Consider the following 26196-nt stretch of genomic DNA (forward strand, 5'->3'; position numbering starts at 1 on the left):
AGGTTATAGCCCCTGGCTGTTTCCATAGTGACAGTACAGTCATACTTGGGTTTACACCACCCGTTTAGGTTATAGCCCCCTGGCTGTTTCCATAGTGACAGTACAGTCATACTTGGGTTTACACCACCCCTTTAGGTTATAGCCCCTTGGCTGTTTCCATAGTGACAGTACAGTCATACTTGGGTTTACACCACCCGTTTAGGTTATAGCCCCTTGGCTGTGTCCATAGTGACAGTACAGTCATACCTGGGTTTACACCACCTGTTTAGGTTATAGCCCCTTGGCTGTTTCCATAGTGACAGTACAGTCATACTTGGGTTTACACCACCCGTTTAGGTTATAGCCCCTGGCTGTTTCCATAGTGACAGTACAGTCATACGACTTGTAAGTCGCTTTGGACAAAAGCGTCTGCTAAATGGGATATATAAGTATATATAAGTATACTTGGGTTTACACCACCTGTTTAGGTTATAGCCCCTTGGCTGTTTCCATAGTGACAGTACAGTCATACTTGGGTTTACACCACCCGTTTAGGTTATAGCCCCTGGCTGTTTCCATAGTGACAGTACAGTCATACTTGGGTTTACACCACCCGTTTAGGTTATAGCCCCTGGCTGTTTCCATAGTGACAGTACAGTCATACTTGGGTTTACACCACCCCTTTAGGTTATAGCCCCTGGCTGTTTCCATAGTGACAGTACAGTCATACTTGGGTTTACACCACCCCTTTAGGTTATAGCCCCTTGGCTGTTTCCATAGTGACAGGACAGTCATACTTGGGTTTACACCACCCGTTTAGGTTATAGCCCCTTGGCTGTTTCCATAGTGACAGTACAGTCATACTTGGGTTTACACCACCCCTTTAGGTTATAGCCCCTTGGCTGTTTCCATAGTGACAGTACAGTCATACTTGGGTTTACACCACCCCTTTAGGTTATAGCCCCTGGCTGTTTCCATAGTGACAGTACAGTCATACTTGGGTTTACACCACCCCTTTAGGTTATAGCCCCTTGGCTGTTTCCATAGTGACAGTACAGTCATACTTGGGTTTACACCACCCCTTTAGGTTATAGCCCCTGGCTGTTTCCATAGTGACAGTACAGTCATACTTGGGTTTACACCACCTGCTTAGGTTATAGCCCCTTGGCTGTTTCCATAGTGACAGTACAGTCATACTTGGGTTTACACCACCCGTTTAGGTTATAGCCCCTGGCTGTTTCCATAGTGACAGTACAGTCATACTAGTAGATCCCTGTTGACTGATTTCATAATAACAGGCCTTTTCCTTTAAGCTCAGACTGGCTGACGTCATACCAGCAGGCCCCTGTCTCAGACTGTTGACTGGTAGCGTAATAAAAAGTCTAGTCGCCCCCTAGTCTAGCCGCTCTGACTGCCTGACAGACTCCTCTCTCAGGCTGTGACTGGCTGGACCTCCAGGAAGTGATGTGTGGGTGGTCTGGTCTGTGTCTCTCTGTCCCAGGCCCCCTGAAGTATCGTCTCAACCCAGAGAGGGAGAGAGAGAGCGAGAGCTGATTTGCACAATAAAGAACAATCCAACTGACAGCAAGACTAAAGCTTCAGAGAGCGGCTGAAGAGATGGCCTCTCGCTCTGCCTCTCGCTCTGCCTCTCGCTCTGCCTCTCGCTCTGCCTCTCGCTCTGCCTCTCTAAATAGCATGGGAAACATATGTTTACATTGCCAAAGTAAGTGAAATCGATAAACAAAAGTGAGAAGAAACAAACGCATCAACAAACTATTAGAAATGAACACTAAGCGTCGCACTCAAAAGTTTAAAATATCACGACATGTAAAGTATTATAGTCGCAGCTACATTTTCATTTTTTATTAAGCAATGTGCAAATAGTACTAGTTGTTGTGTGTGTGTGAGACAGTTGGTAGCTTTGAGAAGGTTAGATTTTTTTTTTTAGGATGATTATATGACTGTATGTGTTTTTGAGTTTGGCCAGGCAACTGATTTTTAGGTCCATTCGTGGCTTTCTAGATGGTTCTCCTGTAGACCTGTTACATGGGGCTTCTGTTCCTCTGCTATTGGTTCAGAGCTGTGCGTGTTCACAGCAGTGTGTGTAGGATGGTGTATGTCTGTGAATGTTCTGCTTCTGTCTTCCTCTCCCTGTATGAGCCAGGAACACAGTGTTTCCTCTAGATTCCTGGAATGCAGTCATTCCTCAGGTCTCTCCCGTCTCCTGGCAACAGCAGAACCCTTTCTCTTCCCGGTATCCATTGGCTGTGTCCCTCTTCCCTATATAGTGCCCTACACATTGGCTGTGTCCCTCTTCCCTATATAGTGCCCTACACATTGGCTGTGTCCCTCTTCCCTATATAGTGCCCTACACATTGGCTGTGTCCCTCTTCCCTATATAGTGCCCTACACATTGGCTGTGTCCCTCTTCCCTATATAGTGCCCTACACATTGTGTATTTCCCAAATGACACCCTATTCCCTAGTGCACCAAAGCCCTATTGGCCTGGTCAAAAGTGGTGCCCTATACCCTATGGGCCTGGTCAAAAGTGGTGCCCTATTCCCTAAGGGCCTGGTCAAAAGTGGTGCCCTACTGATTAGCCTTAAATGAATAAATGTAGGGCCTAGAGTTCCATTTGGGACCCAGGCCAAGTGTCCTGACATCATCATCAGTCTCCCAGAACACCGCATGACTACCTTCTCACATCCCCAAAGGAATGCTTTACCGCTGACATCACTGGAATTAAAACCAGCCCCGCCCCCCAGCCCAGCCCCGCCCCCCAGCGGAACGTTATACATGACATGTTAATAAGCAAGCAGTGGAATTTGTGACCTGTTCCAGAGCTAGCTGTGTTTTGAGTTAATGCTAGGTGTTCTCGCTGATAGGTACCCTCCCCCTACAGCTTTGAGTTAATGCTAGGTGTTCTCGTTGATAGGTACCCTCCCCCTACAGCTTTGAGTTAATGCTAGGTGTTCGCGCTGATAGGTACCCTCCCCCTACCGTTTTGAGTTAATGCTAGGTGTTCTCGCTGATAGGTACCCTCCCCCTACCGTTTTGAGTTAATGCTAGGTGTTCTCGCTGACTGGTACCCTCCCCCTACAGCTTTGAGTTAATGCTAGGTGTTCTCGCTGACTGGTACCCTCCCCCTACAGCTTTGAGTTAATGCTAGGTGTTGTCGCTGATAGGTACCCTCCCCCTACAGCTTTGAGTTAATGCTAGCTGTTCTCGCTGATAGGTACCCTCCCCCTACAGCTTTGAGTTAATGCTAGGTGTTCTCGCTGATAGGTACCCTCCCCCTACAGCTTTGAGTTAATGCTAGGTGTTCTCGCTGACTGTTACTGGCCCCAACAGCTTTGTTACAAAGGAAAGGTCTTAAATAAAAGGCTACATCATCTGGTTAAACCTGGATGACTCGTTATGAATCACTTCCACACTGACATGGCTGTTTTTTTTTACCTTGACTTACTGCTAGGAGCTGACACTGTGGTGTATACATCTAGCAGCGGGCTTTGTTGTAAAGGACTGGTTCATGTGAATGAATTGTGTTGTGAGTCACTATCAGAACTAGATTTACCTTGAGTTAGTGCTCCAGTATTTACTGTCACCGCAGTAGATACTGGAGCCTTACAGCAGCCCAGCAGCCAGCAGGCTCTACTTTCCATTTCTCAGAGGGATATTTATGGGCTTCCATCAGCTGTGCTGTGAGTGATGTAAGGAGAAGCTGGCTAGTTGTGTATCCCACAGGCCAGAGCTGTGTTGTAAGGAGAAGCTGGCTAGCTGTGTATCTCCCAGGCCAGAGCTCTGACGCAAGGAGAAGCTGGCTTGCTGTGTATCCCACAGGCCAGAGCTGTGCTGTAATGAGAAGCTGGCTAGCTGTGTATCCCACAGGCCAGAGCTGTGTTGTAAGGAGAAGCTGGCTAGCTGTGTATCTCCCAGGCCAGAGCTCTGACGCAAGGAGAAGCTGGCTTGCTGTGTATCCCACAGGCCAGAGCTGTGCTGTAATGAGAAGCTGGCTTGCTGTGTATCCCACAGGCCAGAGCTGTGCTGTAATGAGAAGCTGGCTTGCTGTGTATCCCACAGGCCAGAGCTGTGCTGTAATGAGAAGCTGGCTTGCTGTGTATCCCACAGGCCAGAGCTGTGCTGTAAGGAGAAGCTGGCTTGCTGTGTATCCCACAGGCCAGAGCTGTGCTGTAATGAGAAGCTGGCTTGCTGTGTATCCCACAGGCCAGAGCTGTGCTGTAATGAGAAGCTGGCTTGCTGTGTATCCCACAGGCCAGAGCTGTGCTGTAATGAGAAGCTGGCTTGCTGTGTATCCCACAGGCCAGAGCTGTGCTGTAAGGAGAAGCTGGCTTGCTGTGTATCCCACAGGCCAGAGCTGTGCTGTAAGGAGAAGCTGGCTTGCTGTGTATCTGCCAGTGTCGGGCTGGGCTATGGGGAACTGAGGCACTGAACTTGCATTGTCAGTTTAGTCAAATGTGCATAGAGAGAATGGCCACCTGTAAGGACAGGTGAGAGGCGTTTAAAACACAGCAGGTTGAAAGGTAGTGGTAGACCTCACCTTTAATAAAACACAGCAGGTTGAAAGGTACTGGTAGACCTCACCTTTAATAAAACACAGCAGGTTGAAAGGTAGTGGTAGACCTCACCTTTAATAAAACACAGTAGGTTGAAAGGTACTGGTAGACCTCACCTTTAATAAAACACAGCAGGTTGAAAGGTACTGGTAGACCTCACCTTTAATAAAACACAGTAGGTTGAAAGGTACTGGTAGACCTCACCTTTAATAAAACACAGTAGGTTGAAAGGTAGTGGTAGACCTCACCTTTAATAAAACACAGCAGGTTGAAAGGTACTGGTAGACCTCACCTTTAATAAAACACAGTAGGTTGAAATGTACTGGTAGACCTCACCTTTAATAAAACACAGTAGGTTGAAAGGTACTGGTAGACCTCACCTTTAATAAAACACAGCAGGTTGAAATGTACTGGTAGACCTCACCTTTAATAAAACACAGCAGGTTGAAAGGTACTGGTAGACCTCACCTTTAATAAAACACAGTAGGTTGAAAGGTACTGGTCGACCTCTCCTTTTTAAAATACTATAGTTCACACCAACACCACAGAGGAAGCTGTTTTAACTTTATGTAATGTATTACTGTTCACGGTAATAGATGACATCAAAGGGACATTTGAAATGATCTAGGTTGACTTTCGTTGATCAGAATGAGTCATGTATTTTATTTAAAGAAACAGTTTGACTGATTTTCCGTTGTTTTAATAGAAAACTCAATGATACGCCGTCGTTGCCTTGCCGATACGCCGTCGTTGCCTTGCCGATACGCCGTCGTTGCCTTGCCGATACGCCGTCGTTGCATTGCCGATACGCCGTCGTTGCCTTGCCGATACGCCGTCGTTGCCTTGCCGATAAGATGCAGCTGTTTCTAGCTCCTTTATGCTCGTAATGAACGTTTTTAAAAGTAGTCTTTTTTTAAAATTACAAATGGCAGATCATATGAGACCATGTGATTTAATTTGTGTATGTGGTATGGTTTGATGTGTCGCAGGGTTTGTTGTCCCCTCTCCTAGTCTCCTTCCTTCCTAGTATTGACTAACTGTGGTGGGATATGTTAGTTCCTTCCTTCCTAGTATTGACGAACTGTGGTGGGATATGTTAGTTCCTTCCTTCCTTCCTAGTATTGACTAACTGTGGTGGGATATGTTAGTTCCTTCCTTCCTAGTATTGACGAACTGTGGTGGGATATGTTAGTTCCTTCCTTCCTTCCTAGTATTGACTAACTGTGGTGGGATATGTTAGTTCCTTCCTTCCTAGTATTGACTAACTGTGGTGGGATATGTTAGTTCCTTCCTTCCTTCCTAGTATTGACTAACTGTGGTGGGATATGTTAGTTCCTTCCTTCCTTCCTAGTATTGACGAACTGTGGTGGTATATGTTAGTTCCTTCCTTCCTTCCTAGTATTGACGAACTGTGGTGGGATATGTTAGTTCCTTCCTTCCTTCCTAGTATTGACGAACTGTGGTGGGATATGTTAGTTCCTTCCTTCCTTCCTAGTATTGACTAACTGTGGTGGGATATGTTAGTTCCTTCCTTCCTTCCTAGTATTGACTAACTGTGGTGGGATATGTTAGTTCCTTCCTTCCTTCCTAGTATTGACTAACTGTGGTGGGATATGTTAGTTCCTTCCTTCCTTCCTTCCTAGTATTGACGAACTGTGAGGGGGTATGTTGGCTCCTTCCTTCCTTCCTAGTATTGACGAACTGTGAGGGGGTATGTTAGTTCCTTCCTTCCTTCCTAGTATTGACGAACTGTGAGGGGGTGTTAGTTCCTTCCTTCCTTCCTAGTATTGACTAACTGTGAGGGGGTATGTTAGTTCCTTCCTTCCTTCCTAGTATTGACGAACTGTGGTGGTATATGTTAGTTCCTTCCTTCCTTCCTAGTATTGACGAACTGTGAGGGGGTGTTGGCTCCTTCCTTCCTTCCTAGTATTGACGAACTGTGAGGGGGTGTTGGCTCCTTCCTTCCTTCCTAGTATTGACGAACTGTGAGGGGGTGTTGGCTCCTTCCTTCCTAGTATTGATGAACTGTGAGGGGGTGTTGGCTCCTTCCTTCCTAGTATTGATGAACTGTGAGGGGGTGTTGGCTCCTTCCTTCCTTCCTAGTATTGACGAACTGTGAGGGGGTGTTGGCTCCTTCCTTCCTTCCTAGTATTGACTAACTGTGAGGGGGTGTTGGCTCCTTCCTTCCTTCCTAGTATTGACGAACTGTGAGGGGGTGTTGGCTCCTTCCTTCCTTCCTAGTATTGACGAACTGTGAGGGGGTGTTGGCTCCTTCCTTCCTTCCTAGTATTGACTAACTGTGAGGGGGTGTTGGCTCCTTCCTTCCTTCCTAGTATTGACTAACTGTGAGGGGGTGTTGGCTCCTTCCTTCCTAGTATTGACTAACTGTGAGGGGGTGTTGGCTCCTTCCTTCTCTCTCGTCTAAAGGCCTGAGCACAGCATTTTACTATGGAATGCATCCCAAATGGCACCCGATTCCCTACATAGTGCACTACCTTAGACCAGAGCCCTATTCCCTATGTAGTGCACTACTTTAGACCAGGACTCTATTCCCTATATAGTGCACTACTTTAGACCAGAGCCCTATTCCCTATATAGTGCACTACTTTAGACCAGGGCCCTATTCCCTATATAGTGCACTACTTTAGACCAGAGCCCTATTCCCTATATAGTGCACTACTTTAGACCAGGGCCATATTCCTTATATAGTGCACTACTTTAGACCAGAGCCCTATTCCCTATATAGTGCACTACTTTAGACCAGGGCCCTATTCCCTATGTAGTGCACTACTTTAGACCAGAGCCCTATTCCCTATATAGTGCACTACTTTAGACCAGGGCCCTATTCCCTATGTAGTGCACGACTTTAGACCAGGACTCTATAGGGAATAAGGTGCCATTTGGGACGCAGACATATCACCTTCCTTCTGAAGAACAGAAACAGCTGTGATCTAAACCTGAGCCATCGACACAGGTGGTGTCCATCACACACACACACACACACACACACACACACACACACACACACACACCTACTCTGCTGCCTCTACCTCTCTCTACCGTTTCACTCATTCTTACTAATCACTCTGTATCTCTCACCACTCACTATAATCTGCTCTCTACTGGTTTCTATTATAATCTGCTCTCTACTGGTTTCTATTATAATCTGCTCTCTACTGGTTTCTATTATAATCTGCTCTCTACTGGGTTCTATTATAATCTGCTAGGCTTTACTGTCTCTACTGGTTTCTATTATAATCTGCTAGGCTTTACTGTCTCTACTGGTTTCTATTATAATCTGCTCTGCTAGGCTTTACTGTCTACTGGTTTCTATAATCTGCTAGGCTTTATTGTCTCTACTGGTTTCTATTATAATCTGCTAGGCTTTACTGTCTCTACTGGTTTCTATTATAATCTGCTAGGCTTTACTGTCTCTACTGGTTTCTATTATAATCTGCGAGGCTTTACTGTCTCTACTGGTTTCTATTATAATCTGCGGGGCTTTACTGTCTCTACTGGTTTCTATTATAATCTGCTAGGCTTTACTGTCTCTACTGGTTTCTATTATAATCTGCTAGGCTTTACTGTCTCTACTGGTTTCTATTATAATCTACTCTCTACTCTACTGTTCCCCAAAAGCCCCATGCCGCCGCAGAATACCAGTCACCTGCGTGTGGTGTGGAGGGGCCTGCGTGTGGAGGGGCCTGCGTGTGGAGGGGCCTGCGTGTGGTGTGGTGTGGAGGGGCCTGCGTGTGGTGTGGTGTGGAGGGGCCTGCGTGTGGTGTGGTGTGGAGGGGCCTGCGTGTGGTGTGGTGTGGTGTGGAGGGGCCTGCGTGTGGTGTGGTGTGGTGTGGAGGGGCCTGCGTGTGGTGTGGAGGGGCCTGCGTGTGGTGTGGTGTGGAGGGGCCTGCGTGTGGTTTGGTGTGGAGGGGCCTGCGTGTGGTTTGGTGTGGAGGGGCCTGCGTGTGGTTTGGTGTGGAGGGGCCTGCGTGTGGTGTGGTGTGGAGGGGCCTGCGTGTGGTGTGGTGTGGAGGGGCCTGCGTGTGGTGTGGTGTGGTGTGGAGGGGCCTGCGTGTGGTGTGGTGTGGAGGGGCCTGCGTTTGGTGTGGTGTGGTTTGGTGTGGAGGGGCCTCCCCGTGGTGTGGTGTGGAGGGGCCTGCGTGTGGTGTGGTGTGGAGGGGCCTGCGTGTGGTGTGGAGGGGCCTGCGTGTGGTGTTTCTCTGTAACACTCTTTTAGTTGTGTCTTTAATTGTTTCCAGCCTGGGTAGATCACAAGTGATTAACTTGATGTTTAAAAGTCGATTTTCATAAGGAATATATTTATTGTACCCCCCCCCACCGAAAACAAACCAAACCAGATGCTTTTTTTCAACAAGCTGCCTGACTGCATCATTTTATCCACGTTCTTCAAACGTTACTCCTACTTCTGTGTATCGTCCCATTTCCAAATGAAGGGTTAGGTTTATAGACTCATTCTGAAGGGTTAAGGTTTGGGATATGGTTCAAATAGAAACGAGTGTCCACGACTGGGAGCGAACACACAACCTTCTGATCCACAACCTGCCAGAGTCATGGGATTACCCAGGGTCATGGGATTACCCAGGGTCATGGGATTACCCAGGGTCATGGGATTACCCAGGGTCATGGGATTACCCAGGGTCATGGGATTACCCAAAACTTCTTTATGGTAATAGCTCTAAATGTTGCCCCTAGTAGCTGTTTTTCAGGGCAACGTCTCAACGTCCTCAAGACGTCCAATTTCAGCATCAATCTTGGAACGACCTGTCTTTTTCCCCCCCCAGGTTTCTACAGTCAAGGGAAGCTGAAATTAAACCACTCCACAAGGGAGCTGTATCTTCCGCTACGGGACTTTCCCTCAGTCTGTATTAATGTGCTGAATCGAAGCATTTGAATCGTATAGCTTAGTGGAACACGACAGAAACCAATGATTTAGGGTCTAAAATCTTCTGATCATTTATGAGCCAATAGTCTAAAGGGATAAAAAAGGATCAATAACCGGATAGGACGGGGTAATCGATGTCTTCACACACCAGGGTCTGCATCTCAAATCAGACCATAGTCCCATGTAGTGCACTACTGTTGGCCAGGGCTCTATGGACCATAGTCCCCATGTAGTGCACTACTGTTGGCCAGGGCTCTATGGACCATAGTCCCCATGTAGTGCACTACTGTTGGCCAGGGCTCTATGGACCATAGTCCCCATGTAGTGCACTAGATAAGGACTTGGGACTCAGACGATGTCTACATGACAGAAATCAGTATTCCAGCCGGGGTTTAGCCCTGTGATGTTCAGCCTTGCAGTGGCTTTCTCTGGCTCGCTCTCCTTTTTTTTTTTTTAGTGATCTGATGTAGAACACTTTGTACTCTCAGTGATCTGAGACTTTGACACATTTCGTTAAGCCTCCGGGACAAGGCTGAGTAAGGCCCTTTCTAAGCACATTCTGGCATCTCCTCTCTCTTCATATGATCTCCGACGTGTGTATTAACAGCCTCTGTGGATGTCAAGAGTTTTTTTTTTTTTTTTTTAAAGGACACTTTTGATGAGTCTCCAAAGTGGCACCCTATTCACTATATAGTGCCCTTTGTTTGACCAGAGCCTTGTGCGGAGAGGGTGCCATTAGGGACCTTGCTGCAGCAGGCCTGGCATGGTAGGGACTCCGAGTGCACGTGTGGTTTAAGGTTCGTATATGCAGCTTGTTCCCTACTGACTGTGATGTGGCTGTAACTCATGTCTGATGTCAGGAATGATCCAACTTATATACATGACATCATTTAAAAAAATCATTCACGCTAGTATAATCCAATCCTGTACTGTCGCACTTAGGTGATCTGTGGTGTCGTGTCGGACTGCTAGTTAATAATTAGATGCACGCCTCAGAACAGAGGCTCCTGTGTATATATAGAGTTCTGGTAATGTGGCTGTATTGTCTTTCATGAAGTCACAAAGCTGAAACAAAACGGACCGGGTCGTAGATGGCTTCTCCACCAACCGTTTACACGTTCTCCAAAATAGGAATATTGTTCAATTCTCAAATTCTGGGATGTAGGGAGAGCGGATGGTCAGGGAGAGGAGTCTCCGCATAGAATTTAGGATGTGGGCATAACAGGAGGGGGCGGGAGGGGGGGGGTTGTTCACAGCTCTGCTAGCCAATTCACTGAAAGAGCTAGCGTCATGATAGTCCTTTAGGTGCCTTTTGGCAAACTCCAAGCGGGTTGTCATGTGTCTTTTAAAAGTGAAAACAAAGTGAAAACAGTTTTTGTTAGAAATGTATAAAAATGTATTAAAAAAATAAACATACCTTTTTTGGATTACATACGTTTTCAGACCCTTTTGCTCTGAGACTCGATATTGAGCAACAGGTGTATCCTGTTTCCATTGATGATCCTTGAGACGTTTCTACAGGTCCCCGGGCCTACAAAACGCACCAGTTGCCCATCCCTGATGTACAGTCACAGATGAGTCGTGCTGCTAGCTAATATCATACACATCCCATAGGGCGGCGCACAATTGGCCCAGAGTCGTCCAGGTTTGGTCATTGTAAATAAGAATTTGTTCTTAACTGGCTTGCCTAGTTAAATAAAGGTCAAATAAATCAATTATACAGCCTCGGTATGGAGACACATCTGGTTTAGTGTATAGGTAGTTACCTTCCCAAATCGCACCCTATTCGGGGCCCATAGTGCACTACTTTAGATCAGAGCTCTTGTAGGGAATAGGGTGCCATTTGGGGCGGAGCCGCTCGCTCTCTGTAGTGTCCTGTCGGGAGTTGAACCTCACTCCAAAGCTTCGGTCCACATCTGTAGTGGATCATAAGAGGTGATGTAATAGTGCTGATTGGACTCTTACCTCATGTCCACATTGTGGTGTGGGGCACCATCTGGCTGAACACACACACACACACACACACACACACACACACACACACACAGTGAGAACTTGTCAGACACAGGGCCCTTAGGTTCCCTCTACAAATCACTAGCCGGTGATAACAGACCCAAACAGGAATCCTCTTGACGACTTTGTGTATGTATATTTAGTGAATACAGGGTTAAAAAGGCCCTCTGGGGTCCGCTAGCTACCGTTAAGAGCAAGAGGACACATCTGTTGATTGGTGTGAACGTACTATGCCCTAGAATGTTTCAGTGCGCACTTTCATCTCTCTGATCCTGTTCTTAACCAATATGTTCCCTTTGACTCGATATCCTCTGATTCTTCCCTCTAGATCAGCCCTGTTGTTGGCTAGATATCCTCTAGATCAGCCCTGTTACTGACTAGATATCCTTCCCTCTAGATCAGCCCTGTTACTGACTAGATATCCTTTCTTCTAGATCAGCCCTGTTACTGACTAGATATCCTTTCTTCTAGATCAGCCCTGTTACTGACTAGATATCCTCTAGATCAGCCCTGTTACTGACTAGATATCCCTTCCTCTAGATCAGCCCTGTTACTGACTAGATATCCCTTCCTCTAGATCAGCCCTGTTACTGACTAGATATCCCTTCCTCTAGATCAGCCCTGTTATTGACTAGATATCCCTTCCTCTAGATCAGCCCTGTTATTGACTAGATATCCTCTAGATCAGCCCTGTTACGGACTAGATATCCCTTCCTCTAGATCAGCCCTGTTACTGACTAGATATCCCTTCCTCTAGATCAGCCCTGTTATTGACTAGATATCCCTTCCTCTAGATCAGCCCTGTTACGGACTAGATATCCCTTCCTCTAGATCAGCCCTGTTACTGACTAGATATCCTTCCCTCTAGATCAGCCCTGTTATTGACTAGATATCCTCTAGATCAGCCCTGTTATTGACTAGATATCCTTCCCTCTAGATCAGCCATGTTACTGACTAGATATCCTTCCCTCTAGATCAGCCCTGTTATTGACTAGATATCCTTCCCTCTAGATCAGCCCTGTTATTGACTAGATATCCTTCCCTCTAGATCAGCCATGTTACTGACTAGATATCCTTCCCTCTAGATCAGCCCTGTTATTGACTAGATATCCTCTAGATCAGCCCTGTTATTGACTAGATATCCTTCCCTCTAGATCAGCCATGTTACTGACTAGATATCCTCTAGATCAGCCCTGTTACTGACTAGATATCCTTTCTTCTAGATCAGCCATGTTACTGACTAGATATCCTTCCCTCTAGATCAGCCCTGTTATTGACTAGATATCCTCTGATTCTTCCCTCTAGATCAGCCCTGTTATTGACTAGATATCCCTTCCTCTAGATCAGCCCTGTTACGGACTAGATATCCCTTCCTCTAGATCAGCCATGTTACTGACTAGATATCCTCTAGATCAGCCCTGTTACTGACTAGATATCCTTTCCTCTAGATCAGCCCTGTTACTGACTAGATATCCTTTCCTCTAGATCAGCCCTGTTACTGACTAGATATCCTCTAGATCAGCCCTGTTACTGACTAGATATCCTCTGATTCTTCCCTCTAGATCAGCCATGTTATTGACTAGATATCCTTCCCTCTAGATCAGCCCTGTTACTGACTAGATATCCTTTCCTCTAGATCAGCCCTGTTACGGACTAGATATCCTCTAGATCAGCCCTGTTACTGACTAGATATCCTCTGATTCTTCCCTCTAGATCAGCCATGTTATTGACTAGATATCCTTCCCTCTAGATCAGCCCTGTTACTGACTAGATATCCTTTCCTCTAGATCAGCCCTGTTACGGACTAGATATCCTCTAGATCAGCCCTGTTACTGACTAGATATCCTCTAGATCAGCCCTGTTACTGACTAGATATCCTTTCCTCTAGATCAGCCCTGTTATTGACTAGATATCCTTCCCTCTAGATCAGCCCTGTTATTGACTAGATATCCTTCCCTCTAGATCAGCCCTGTTATTGACTAGATATCCTTCCCTCTAGATCAGCCCTGTTATTGACTAGATATCCTCTAGATCAGCCCTGTTACTGACTAGATATCCTCTAGATCAGCCCTGTTACTGACTAGATATCCTCTAGATCAGCCCTGTTATTGACTAGATATCCTCTAGATCAGCCCTGTTATTGACTAGATATCCTCTAGATCAGCCCTGTTATTGACTAGATATCCTCTAGATCAGCCCTGTTACTGACTAGATATCCTCTAGATCAGCCCTGTTACTGACTAGATATCCTCTAGATCAGCCCTGTTATTGACTAGATATCCTCTAGATCAGCCCTGTTATTGACTAGATATCCTCTAGATCAGCCCTGTTACTGACTAGATATCCTTTCTTCTAGATCAGCCATGTTACTGACTAGATATCCTTCCCTCTAGATCAGCCCTGTTATTGACTAGATATCCCTTCCTCTAGATCAGCCCTGTTACGGACTAGATATCCCTTCCTCTAGATCAGCCATGTTACTGACTAGATATCCTCTAGATCAGCCCTGTTACTGACTAGATATCCTTTCCTCTAGATCAGCCCTGTTACTGACTAGATATCCTTTCCTCTAGATCAGCCCTGTTACTGACTAGATATCCTCTAGATCAGCCCTGTTACTGACTAGATATCCTCTAGATCAGCCCTGTTATTGACTAGATATCCTCTAGATCAGCCCTGTTACGGACTAGATATCCTCTAGATCAGCCCTGTTACTGACTAGATATCCTTTCCTCTAGATCAGCCCTGTTACTGACTAGATATCCTCTAGATCAGCCCTGTTACTGACTAGATATCCTTTCCTCTAGATCAGCCCTGTTACTGACTAGATATCCTCTAGATCAGCCCTGTTATTGACTAGATATCCTCTAGATCAGCCCTGTTATTGACTAGATATCCTTTCCTCTAGATCAGCCCTGTTACGGACTAGATATCCTTCCCTCTAGATCAGCCCTGTTACGGACTAGATATCCTTTCTTCTAGATCAGCCCTGTTACTGACTAGATATCCTCTAGATCAGCCCTGTTATTGACTAGATATCCTTCCCTCTAGATCAGCCCTGTTACTGACTAGATATCCTTTATTCTAGATCAGCCCTGTTATTGACTAGATATCCTCTAGATCAGCCCTGTTATTGACTAGATATCCTTCCCTCTAGATAAGCCCTGTTACTGACTAGATATCCTTTCTTCTAGATCAGCCCTGTTATTGACTAGATATCCTCTAGTTCAGCCCTGTTACGGACTAGATATCCTTCCCTCTAGATCAGCCCTGTTACTGACTAGATATCCTTTCTTCTAGATCAGCCCTGTTATTGACTAGATATCCTCTAGATCAGCCCTGTTACGGACTAGATATCCTTTCTTCTAGATCAGCCCTGTTATTGACTAGATATCCTTCCCTCTAGATCAGCCCTGTTACTGACTAGATATCCTTCCCTCTAGATCAGCCCTGTTACGGACTAGATATCCTTTCTTCTAGATCAGCCCTGTTACTGACTAGATATCCTCTAGATCAGCCCTGTTATTGACTAGATATCCTCTAGATCAGCCCTGTTATTGACTAGATATCCTTTCTTCTAGATCAGCCCTGTTACTGACTAGATATCCTCTAGATCAGCCCTGTTATTGACTAGATATCCTTCCCTCTAGATCAGCCCTGTTACTGACTCATTAACATGAATTGCTTTGTTGTATCAATTATAATAGTTTAGCTTCAGAACAATACAATTTACACGTTTTGTCTTTGAACCGTATTTGAATAAGCACTGTGTCGGTTAGGGCAGATGTTTGTTCCATTTAACCATGAAAATATTGAGAGACACAGCGAGAGGAAACAGTAGGTAATTTTGTTTTATTTCACGTGTACTTATACAACTATACTGTTACCTGATTTCACAGGTAATCGTAACGTGTTCTTGTCAGTGACCAGCTTTAATAGGCCAAAGGTCATATTTCTGTATAAGTGAGCGCCCCTGTTGAGAACCACAATCCCCCTCTCTCTCCCTCTACAGCTGACCCCCGGGGGTAAGGCCGCCCAGGCCGGTGTGGGCGTGGGAGATTGGGTGGTGTCCATCGGAGAGACCAACGCAGAAGACATGACCCATGTGGAGGCACAGAACAAGATCAGAGCAGCAGAGGAGTCTCTCACACTCACCCTCAGCAAGTAAGATGATATAACTAGACTGTACTGTAAACACATACTGTATACACTATACATACTGTAAACACTATACATACTGTAAACACTATACATACTGTATACACTATACATACTGTATACACTATACTCACCCTCAGTAATATAACTAGACCGTACTGTAAACACTATACATACTGTAGACACTATACGTACTGTATACACTATACTCACCCTCAGTAATATAACTAGACCCTACTGTAAACACTATACATACTGTAAACACTATACATACTGTATACACTATACATACTGTAGACACTATACATACTGTAGACACTATACATACTGTAGACACTATACATACTGTATACACTATACTCACCCTCAGTAATGTAACTAGACCGTACTGTAAACACTATACATACTGTAAACACTATACATACTGTAGACACTATACATACTGTAGACACTATACATACTGTAGACACTATACATACTGTAGACACTATACATACTGTAGACACTATACATACTGTAGACACTATACTCACCCTCAGTAATGTAACTAGACCGTACTGTAAACACTATACATACTGTATACACTATACATACTGTAGACACTATACTCACCGTCAGTAATATCACTAGACTGTACTGTAAACACTATACATACTGTAGACACTATACATACTGTAAACACTATACATACTGTAGACACTATACATACTGTAGACACTATACATACTGTAGACACTATACATACTGTAGACACTATACTCACCCTCAGCAAGTAAGATGATATAACTAGACCGTACTGTAAACACTATACATACTGTAGACACTATACATACTGTAGACACTATACATACTGTATACACTATACATACTGTATACACTATACATACTGTAAACACTATACATACTGTATACACTATACATACTGTATACACTATACTCACCCTCAGTAATATAACAAGACCCTACTGTAAACACTATACTCACCCTCAGTAATGTAACTAGACCGTACTGTAAACACTATACCAGAATATACCATACATACTCAACTCATCGACTGTACCACACATACTCAACTCATCGATAATGTAATGTGTGGGGGCACCGGGTAGTTGAGGTAGTATGTACATGTAGGTAGAGTTATTAAAGTGACTATGTACAGATGACAACAGAGAGGAGCAGTGGTGGGGAGGAGGGGCAGCACAAATAGTCTGGGTAGCCATTTAATTAACTGTTCAGGAGTCTAATGGCTTGGGGGGGTAGAAGCTGTTCAGAAGCCTCTTGGTCCTAGACTTGGTGCTCCGGTACCGCTTGCCGTGTGGTAGCAGAGAGAACAGTCTATGACTAGGGTGGCTGGAGTCTTTGACAGTTTTTAGGGCCTCCCTCTGACACCGCCTGGTATAGAGGTCCTGGATGGCAGGAAGCTTGGTCCTAGTGATGTACTGGGCCGTACGCACTACCCTCTGTAGTGCCTTGCGGGCGGAGGCCGAGCAGTTGCCATACCAGGCGGGAATAGAGTGCCATTTCGGACACATTCAAAACAGAGACCAGATCTACAGTTAGCATACGAGGCATGAGTGACTTCAGGAATATGGCTGACCTGATATTATGGCCTGAGACCATCAATAAGGTTTAGTGTGACACTAAACTATTTAGGTTTCCATTCTGACACCGCTCTCTCTCTCTCTCTCTCACCCTCACCCTCGCTCTCGCCCCACCCACCCCCCTCCCGGCACATATGGAAAAAATCTGGAGTGCTGAATTGACAGTCTTCCTTCTTGAAGAGGTCACGTAACAGCCTCAACCCGAAAGCCTAAAAAAGGAGTGTGTCTGAGGAGGGAGGCCGTAACTACCTCATCCGTTTGTGAGGCAGAGAGAAAGTCATACGTCTGGGATTTAATAGATGAGTAATGAAAACCAACATGTGGTCTGTATCTGAAATAGAACCCTAGTCCCTTCAAAGTGCACTCTGGGGCCTGGTCATAAAGTGGGGCCTGGTCATAAAGTAGTGCATTATCTGCCTTCCTAGTGGAGCAGCGGTCTATAAGGCACTGCATCACAGTGCTAGCGGTGTCACTACAGACCCGGGTTTGATCCCAGGGTTTGTTGCAGCCGGCCGCGACCGGAAGACCAGTGAGGCAGCGCACAATTGTACACCAACTGATTACCCAGAATGACTCCAGCCCAGACCTGCACACCAGCTAACTGGTTTCCCAGAATGACCCCAGCCCAGACCTGCACACCAGCTAACCCAGAATGACCCCAGCCCAGACCTGCACACCAGCTAACTGGTTTCCCAGAATGACCCCAGCCCAGACCTGCACACCAGCTAACTGGTTTCCCAGAATGACCCCAGCCCAAACCTGCACACCAGCTAACCCAGAATGACCCCAGCCCAGACCTGCACACCAGCTAACCCAGAATGACCCCAGCCCAGACCTGCACACCAGCTAACTGGTTACAACATTTTGACTGTCACTTTGTCATCCCATCCTACAAAGGAGAGAGAACCCTCAAACGTTTGCAGCATTCGTCAGAAGCCCTGTCTTTTCCAAAAGGTTCTGCTTCTCAAGTCGAGATAAAGTACGTGGACAAGTTGGCCGAGCCAGGCCAGAAAAATATGTACGTAACACATATACCAGCACCTAAACCCCCAATGATTAGGAAATGGGCATGAACAAGGGGCTTTGTGGCCCAGCACACGGGGGGCTTTGTGGCCCAGCACACGGGGGGCTTTGTGGCCCAGCACACGGGGGGCTTTGTAGCCCAGCACACGGGGGGCTTTGTAGCCCAGCACACGGGGGACAAAGGCTGCTTCTCTTCCAGCAATCACCAAAACAAAACTCCTAAAGCTTTACACAAACGAGGATAAAAATGACAAATAATGTATGATGGCTTTAACAAAGACTTCCAAACAAATGGTACCACGTTGCACTGTAGCAACACAGCTGAACCCAATTTGGCACCAGTTACTACCCTTACACGGTGCTCCAAGCTGACCGTGCACTAAACAGGAAGTCCAAACCAAATTAGGAAAATTTACAAACATACCACCAAAACTTCCCTATAACCAAGATCTCAGATTGGACGATCCCCAACTGTGTTAGCTGGTCATAGTTCATAGCAACAAAGGGAGACCACACATGACTGAATTTTTTTTATTTTTTTTATTTAACCTTTTAACTAGGCAAGTCAGTTAAGAACAAATTCTTATTTTCAATGACGGTCTAGGAACAGTGGGTTAACTGCCTGTTCAGGGGCAGAACGACAGATTTATACCATGTCAGCTCGGGGATCTGTTCTAGCAACCTTTCAGTTACTGGCCCAATGCTCTAACCACAAGGCTACCTGCTGGTTACTAGTCCAACGCTCTAACCACTAGGCTACCTGCTGGTTACTAGTCCAACGCTCTAACCACTAGGCTACCTGCTGGTTACTGGTCCAACACTCTAACCATTAGGCTACCTGCTGGTTACTAGTCCAACGCTCTAACCACTAGGCTACCTGCTGGTTACTGGTCCAACACTCTAACCATTAGGCTACCTGCTGGTTACTAGTCCAACGCTCTAACCACTAGGCTACCTGCTGGTTACTGGTCCAACACTCTAAACACTAGGCTACCTGCTGGTTACTGGCCCAACGCTCTAACCACTAGGCTACCTGCTGGTTACTAGTCCAACGCTCTAACCACAAGGCTACCTGCTGGATACTGGCCCAACGCTCTTACCACAAGGCTACCTGCCGCCCCCCTCTAACCACTAGGCTACCTGCCGCCCCAATTACATTTATTTTAATGTAAAAATAAATACGTTTATTAAACTAAATGATAAATACAAAAATGTAACATTTAAGCTGTGGACGTCTGTATGATCAGTAGTGTGTGGATGGGTGGAGAGTTTTCTGGTGAAAACAGACCAACAACCAAAAGGTGGAGGAAGCCAGCCTGCCCTGGTGAAGAGGGAAGAGAGATGTTGTTGGCTGCTGTGGCCCCCCTGCCCAGGTGAAGAGGGGAGAGAGAGAGATGTTGTTGGCTGATGTGGCCCCCCCTGCCCAGGTGAAGAGGGAAGGGAGGTGTTGTTGGCTGATGTGGCCCCCCCTGCCCAGGTGCGCAACATCTGATGATCCTCCCAGGCCCACTGGCCTGCAACAAGCGGACTGACTACCAAACAGCAGATTCCAGTAGACAGAGTGGGAGGGATGTCACAGGTGGTATTTGTGATGCTGCCTTAGTCTCCTCTCTTCTGGAAGATTGTGGGTAGAGGTCGTCTCCTCGCCTCTAGGAGATAGGGGGTAGAGGTCGTCTCCTCACCTCTAGGAGATAGGGGGTAGAGGTCCTCTCCTCTGGAAGATAGGGGGTAGAGGTCGTCTCCTCGCCTCTAGGAGATAGGGGGTAGAGGTCCTCTCCTCTGGAAGATAGGGGGTAGAGGTCGTCTCCTCGCCTCTAGGAGATAGGGGGTAGAGGTCGTCTCCTCGCCTCTAGGAGATAGGGGGTAGAGGTCGTCTCCTCGCCTCTAGGAGATAGGGGGTAGAGGTCGTCTCCTCGCCTCTAGGAGATAGGGGGTAGAGGTCGTCTCCTCACCTCTAGGAGATAGGGGGTAGAGGTCGTCTCCTCTCCTCTAGGAGATAGGGGGTAGAGGTCGTCTCCTCTCCTCTAGGAGATAGGGGGTAGAGGTCCTCTCCTCTAGGAGATAGGGGGTAGAGGTCCTCTCCTCTGGAAGATAGGGGGTAGAGGTCGTCTCCTCGCCTCTAGGAGATAGGGGGTAGAGGTCGTCTCCTCGCCTCTAGGAGATAGGGGGTAGAGGTCGTCTCCTCACCTCTAGGAGATAGGGGGTAGAGGTCGTCTCCTCGCCTCTAGGAGATAGGGGGTAGAGGTCGTCTCCTCTCCTCTGGAAGATAGGGGGTAGAGGTCGTCTCCTCGCCTCTAGGAGATAGGGGGTAGAGGTCGTCTCCTCGCCTCTAGGAGATAGGGGGTAGAGGTCGTCTCCTCACCTCTAGGAGATAGGGGGTAGAGGTCGTCTCCTCTCCTCTAGGAGATAGGGGGTAGAGGTCGTCTCCTCGCCTCTAGGAGATAGGGGTTAGAGGTCGTCTCCTCGCCTCTAGGAGATAGGGGGTAGAGGTCGTCTCCTCTCCTCTGGAAGATAGGGGGTAGAGGTCGTCTCCTCGCCTCTAGGTGATAGGGGTTAGAGGTCGTCTCCTCGCCTCTAGGTGATAGGGGTTAGAGGTCGTCTCCTCTCCTCTGGAAGATAGGGGGTAGAGGTCGTCTCCTCTCCTCTGGAAGATGGGGGGTAGAGGTCGTCTCCTCGCCTCTAGGAGATAGGGGTTAGAGGTCGTCTCCTCTCCTGTCATTAGTTTTTCCTGTAACCTCTGACCTTCTACCTCCTATCTGATGCTGTAGTGTGTGTGTGTGTCCCAAATGGCACCCTATTCCCTATATAGGGCACTACTTTTGGGGGGGGATGAAGTCTGTTTCTTCTGTCAGACCAGACTTTGGTGAGTGACCAGAGTGTTCAGATGTATACCTGCGGTTTAGCCAACAGATCAAGGCACAGGAACAAAGTGGCTGGTTGGATTCAGGGTCACGGTCAGTTTTTTTTTTTTTCGAATTTGGCAGTACTATTCATGAACTGACTGACTGGCCAAAACAGGACATAATCTAACACAATATTATGATTTTTTTTTTTTTAAGTTCCTGAAATGTTATGAACCCTGTACCTCCTCCTCCTCTTTTGGAGAACTGTGTCTTCAAACAAACATTGTGCTTGGACCTTTTAAAAGTGACGTGTCAGGGGTGTACCATTTTTTTGTGTTGTTGTTGTTATTATTATTATTTATTTTTTTAACAGTCACTTCCTTTCAGTACATTAGCCTTACAGTATATCTGGTGATGCTGTAGACTAGTCTGTTGCTGAAACGATACGGATATGAACTGTGTCATTAGACTACATATCGAGCAAAACATCTTTTATTGTGTGTGTGTGTGTGGCTCAGTTGGTAGAGCATGCCGCTTGCAATGCTAGGGTTGTGGGTTCGATTCCCACGGGGGATCAGTATGAAAATGTCACGTGTGTGTGTGTGTGTGTGTGTGTGTACACACTGTTGACGATGATGTTGTGAATAAATGGGTCACCACTGCATGCGCTGTTTGTGTGTTGGGTTTCTCAGTCGTAGGTGTTGGTTGTAATTGATTAGGCAGGTCTGTGCTCGTCAGTATCTGATGTCACACTAGACAGACCTGTCTGTCTCTCTCTCACTCACCAGTTTCCTTCCTTATAACCCAACACCTTCTATAAAGAACTATAGTAATTCACGCGGATTCCTCCTTCTACCCGTGACCCTCGCCCCTCTCTTCTTCGCCCCTCTCTTCCTCACACCCCTCTGTCACAACAGACAATAAGCTGCTCCTGTTGCGTTGCGTTAGCCTGAAAGACATCTCTTAATGCAGGATGTGAGCTGCTCCTGTTGCGTTGCGTTAGGCTGAAAGACATCTCTTAATGCAGGATGTGAGCTGCTCCTGTTGCGTTGCGTTAGGCTGAAAGACATCTCTTAATGCAGGATGTGAGCTGCTCCTGTTGCGTTGCGTTAGGCTGAAAGACATCTCTTAATGCTGGATATGGGCTGTTCTATCCTCTGTCTCTCAGGGTTTGGAGGGCTTCCACAGTTTGGTTTTCAGATGAGTTAGGAGGACAGTTTTATGACTGAACGACGTTGTATTGGCTTTGGTTTTGGGGGCCTAGTTTTATATTCCACGGCTATGATGAAGCATCGTCCTAGTTTGAAGATGTGGTCCTCTGTCGCTCAGTTGATGGAGCATGGTGCTTGTAATGCCAAGGCTAGTGTGTTCGATTCCCGGGTCCACCCATAGATAAATGTATGCATGTATGACTAAGTCACTTTGGATAAAAGCCTCGTTGTTGTTACTGGTATTGTTGTGTATAATCCCAGGCTGTATCACAACCGGCCGTGATTGGGAGTCCTATAGGGCGGCGCACAATGAGCCCAGCGTCGTCTGGGTTTGGCCCTGGGTAGGCAGTCATTGTAAATACCACCTGCGGCTGGGTCCAGTCCCGTCAGCAAGTCCAGGACCCAGTTGTAGAGGGAGGTGTTCAGTTCCAGGGTCCTTAGCTTAGTGATGAGCTTGGAGGGCACTATGGTGTTGGAACGCTGAGCTGTAGTCAATTATCAGAATTCTCACATGTATTCCTCTTATTTAGGTAGGTGAGGGCAGTGTGGAGTGCAATTTGGATTGCGTCGTAGTTCACTGTATAGGGAATGGGGTGTCATTTGGGAAGATTTAGGTTAATATATGCTTAACCTACATCAGCCAGTGAAATATTTAACAGGGATAGGGGATGAGGACTAGCCTGATCCCAGATCTGGCTCTGCTTTCATGCCAACTGCTGACCGTGGGAGTTAACAGGACAGCACAAACAGATCTGGGACCAGGTTAGCAGAGGACAGGACTGTTAAAGGATAGGGCTGGAGGACAGGACTGTTAAAGGATAGGGCTGGAGGACAGGACTGTTAAAGGATAGGGCTGGAGGACAGGCATGTTAAAGGATAGGGCTGGAGGACAGGCATGTTAAAGGATAGGGACGGAGGACAGGCATGTTAAAGGATAGGGCTGGAGGACAGGCATGTTAAAGGATAGGGACGGAGGACAGGCATGTGTAAGGATAGGGACGGAGGACAGGACTGTTAAAGGATAGGGACGGAAGGCATGTGTAAGGATAGGGACGGAAGGCATGTGTAAGGATAGGGACGGAGGACAGGCATGTGTAAGGATAGGGACGGAGGACAGGCATGTGTAAGGATAGGGACGGAGGACAGGCATGTGTAAGGATAGGGACGGAGGACAGGACTGTTAAAGGATAGGGACGGAGGACAGGACTGTTAAAGGATAGGGACGGAAGGCATGTGTAAGGATAGGGACGGAAGGCATGTGTAAGGATAGGGACGGAGGACAGGCATGTGTAAGGATAGGGACGGAGGACAGGCATGTGTAAGGATAGGGACGGAGGACAGGCATGTGTAAGGATAGGGACGGAGGACAGGCATGTGTAAGGATAGGGACGGAGGACAGGCATGTGTAAGGATAGGGACGGAGGACAGGCATGTGTAAGGATAGGGACGGAGGACAGGCATGTGTAAGGATAGGGACGGAGGACAGGCATGTAAGGATAGGGACGGAGGACAGGCATGTGTAAGGATAGGGACGGAGGACAGGCATGTGTAAGGATAGGGACGGAGGACAGGCATGTGTAAGGATAGGGACGGAGGACAGGCATGTGTAAGGATAGGGACGGAGGACAGGCCTGTGTAAGGATAGGGACGGAGGACAGGCCTGTGTAAGGATAGGGACGGAGGACAGGCCTGTGTAAGGATAGGGACGGAGGACAGGCCTGTGTAAGGATAGGGACGGAGGACAGGCATGTGTAAGGATAGGGACGGGGGACAGGCCTGTGTAAGGAATTGAGAGGGGTGCCTGTGATTGCTATGGAGAGGCACTCCTATTATATAGCCTAGAGAATGATAATTTGAATGTCAGGTACCCTACCCACATAGGCCCTAGGTACCTCATTGAGACCCTCAGTGTTGGGAAGTAATAATGAGGTATCTAGGGCCTCAGTGTTGGGATTAATAATGAGGTATCTAGGGCCTCAGTGTTGGGATTAATAATGAGGTATCTAGGGCCTCAGTGTTGGGAAGTAATAATGAGGTACATGGGGCCTCAGTGTTGGGAAGTAATAATGAGGTATCTAGGGCCTCAGTGTTGGGAAGTAATAATGAGGTATCTAGGGCCTCAGTGTTGGGAAGTAATAATGAGGTATCTAGGGCCTCAGTGTTGGGATTAATAATGAGGTATCTAGGGCCTCAGTGTTGGGAAGTAATAATGAGGTACATGGGGCCTCAGTGTTGGGAAGTAATAATGAGGTATCTAGGGCCTCAGTGTTGGGATTAATAATGAGGTATCTAGGGCCTCAGTGTTGGGAAGTAATAATGAGGTACATGGGGCCTCAGTGTTGGGAAGTAATAATGAGGTATCTAGGGCCTCAGTGTTGGGAAGTAATAATGAGGTACATGGTGCCTCAGTGTTGGGAAGTAATAATGAGGTATCTAGGGCCTCAGTGTTGGGAAGTAATAATGAGGTACATGGGGCCTCAGTGTTGGGAAGTAATGGGGCTTCACATTACTATTTTTGGGAGACCAGGTGTAATTCTAACCTGGGATATTTTGGATTGGTGCATATTTAACACTTAAATCGAGACATGGATTTAGTTCCCTGCATTTTAAGACATCGGAAAACCCGTTTTTTATTTTTTTAAAAACAGTTTTTGTTGTTTCTTTTGGATTATGGTAACTAAGCCTATATAATATTTATTCTCCAAGTATGTTCTTCAGAACTAACTAATGTTATAATGAAAACAAACTACACCACAGACTGTCCAGTATACCTAGAATTTCCTGTAAATGAAACCAAGTTCGACCCTGAGAAGTTGATGTTTCTATTTCAGAACTGTTTTCAGAAGTCCACGTTGAACACTGCTCCTTGAATATGGAAATGCAACAAACTAGGGCTATTTTTTACACAAAACAAAGAACTTAAAACTTTCTGAGAAGTGTTGAGGCTCGAGAGATTTATGTTTGAACTTTTTTTTTCAAATGCAGAAAAGGATACATTCAGACTTTCATATAAATGTACGGTTTTATAGGAGCTACTGCGGTGGGTTTTATAGGAGCTACTGGTGGGTTTTATAGGAGCTACTGCGGTGGGTTTTATAGGAGCTACTGGTGGGTTTTATAGGAGCTACTACGGTGGGTTTTATAGGAGCTACTGGTGGGTTTTATAGGAGCTACTGCGGTGGGTTTTATAGGAGCTACTGCGGTGGGTTTTATAGGAGCTACTGGTGGGTTTTATAGGAGCTACTGGTGGGTTTTATAGGAGCTACTGGTGGGTTTTATAGGAGCTACTGCGGTGGGTTTTATAGGAGCTACTGCGGTGGGTTTTATAGGAGCTACTGCGGTGGGTTTTATAGGAGCTACTGCGGTGGGTTTTATAGGAGCTACTGCGGTGGGTTTTATAGGAGCTACTGCGGTGGGTTTTATAGGAGCTACTGCGGTGGGTTTTATAGGAGCTACTGCGGTGGGTTTTATAGGAGCTACTGCGGTGGGTTTTATAGGAGCTACTGCGGTGGGTTTTATAGGAGCTACTGGTGGGTTTTATAGGAGCTACTGCGGTGCGTTTTATAGGAGCTACTGCGGTGCGTTTTATAGGAGCTACTGCGGTGGGTTTTATAGGAGCTACTGCGGTGGGTTTTATAGGAGCTACTGCGGTGGGTTTTATAGGAGCTACTGCGGTGGGTTTTATAGGAGCTACTGCGGTGGGTTTTATAGGAGCTACTGCGGTGGGTTTTATAGGAGCTACTGGTGAGTTTTATAGGAGCTACTGCGGTGGGTTTTATAGGAGCTACTGCGGTGGGTTTTATAGGAGCTACTGGTGAGTTTTATAGGAGCTACTGGTGGGTTTTATAGGAGCTACTGGTGAGTTTTATAGGAGCTACTGCGGTGGGTTTT

At 46.6% G+C, this 26196-nt stretch overlaps 1 protein-coding gene across 4 annotated transcripts in view; it reads left to right on the forward strand.

Annotated features, from left to right (window-relative positions):
- LOC135526792 (PDZ and LIM domain protein 7-like) overlaps positions 1–26196 on the forward strand; it is a 72263-nt gene that overhangs the window by 15308 nt on the left and 30759 nt on the right. For all 4 annotated transcript variants that reach the window (XM_064955452.1, XM_064955454.1, XM_064955455.1 and 1 more), the window contains exon 3: positions 15482–15633. In XM_064955452.1, the coding sequence (XP_064811524.1) occupies positions 15482–15633 (152 nt within the window). The remainder of the gene's footprint in view (positions 1–15481; positions 15634–26196) is intronic.

Source organism: Oncorhynchus masou, chromosome 32 (genome assembly GCF_036934945.1).
Source record: "Oncorhynchus masou masou isolate Uvic2021 chromosome 32, UVic_Omas_1.1, whole genome shotgun sequence".
NCBI classification, from domain to species: Eukaryota; Metazoa; Chordata; class Actinopteri; order Salmoniformes; family Salmonidae; genus Oncorhynchus; species Oncorhynchus masou.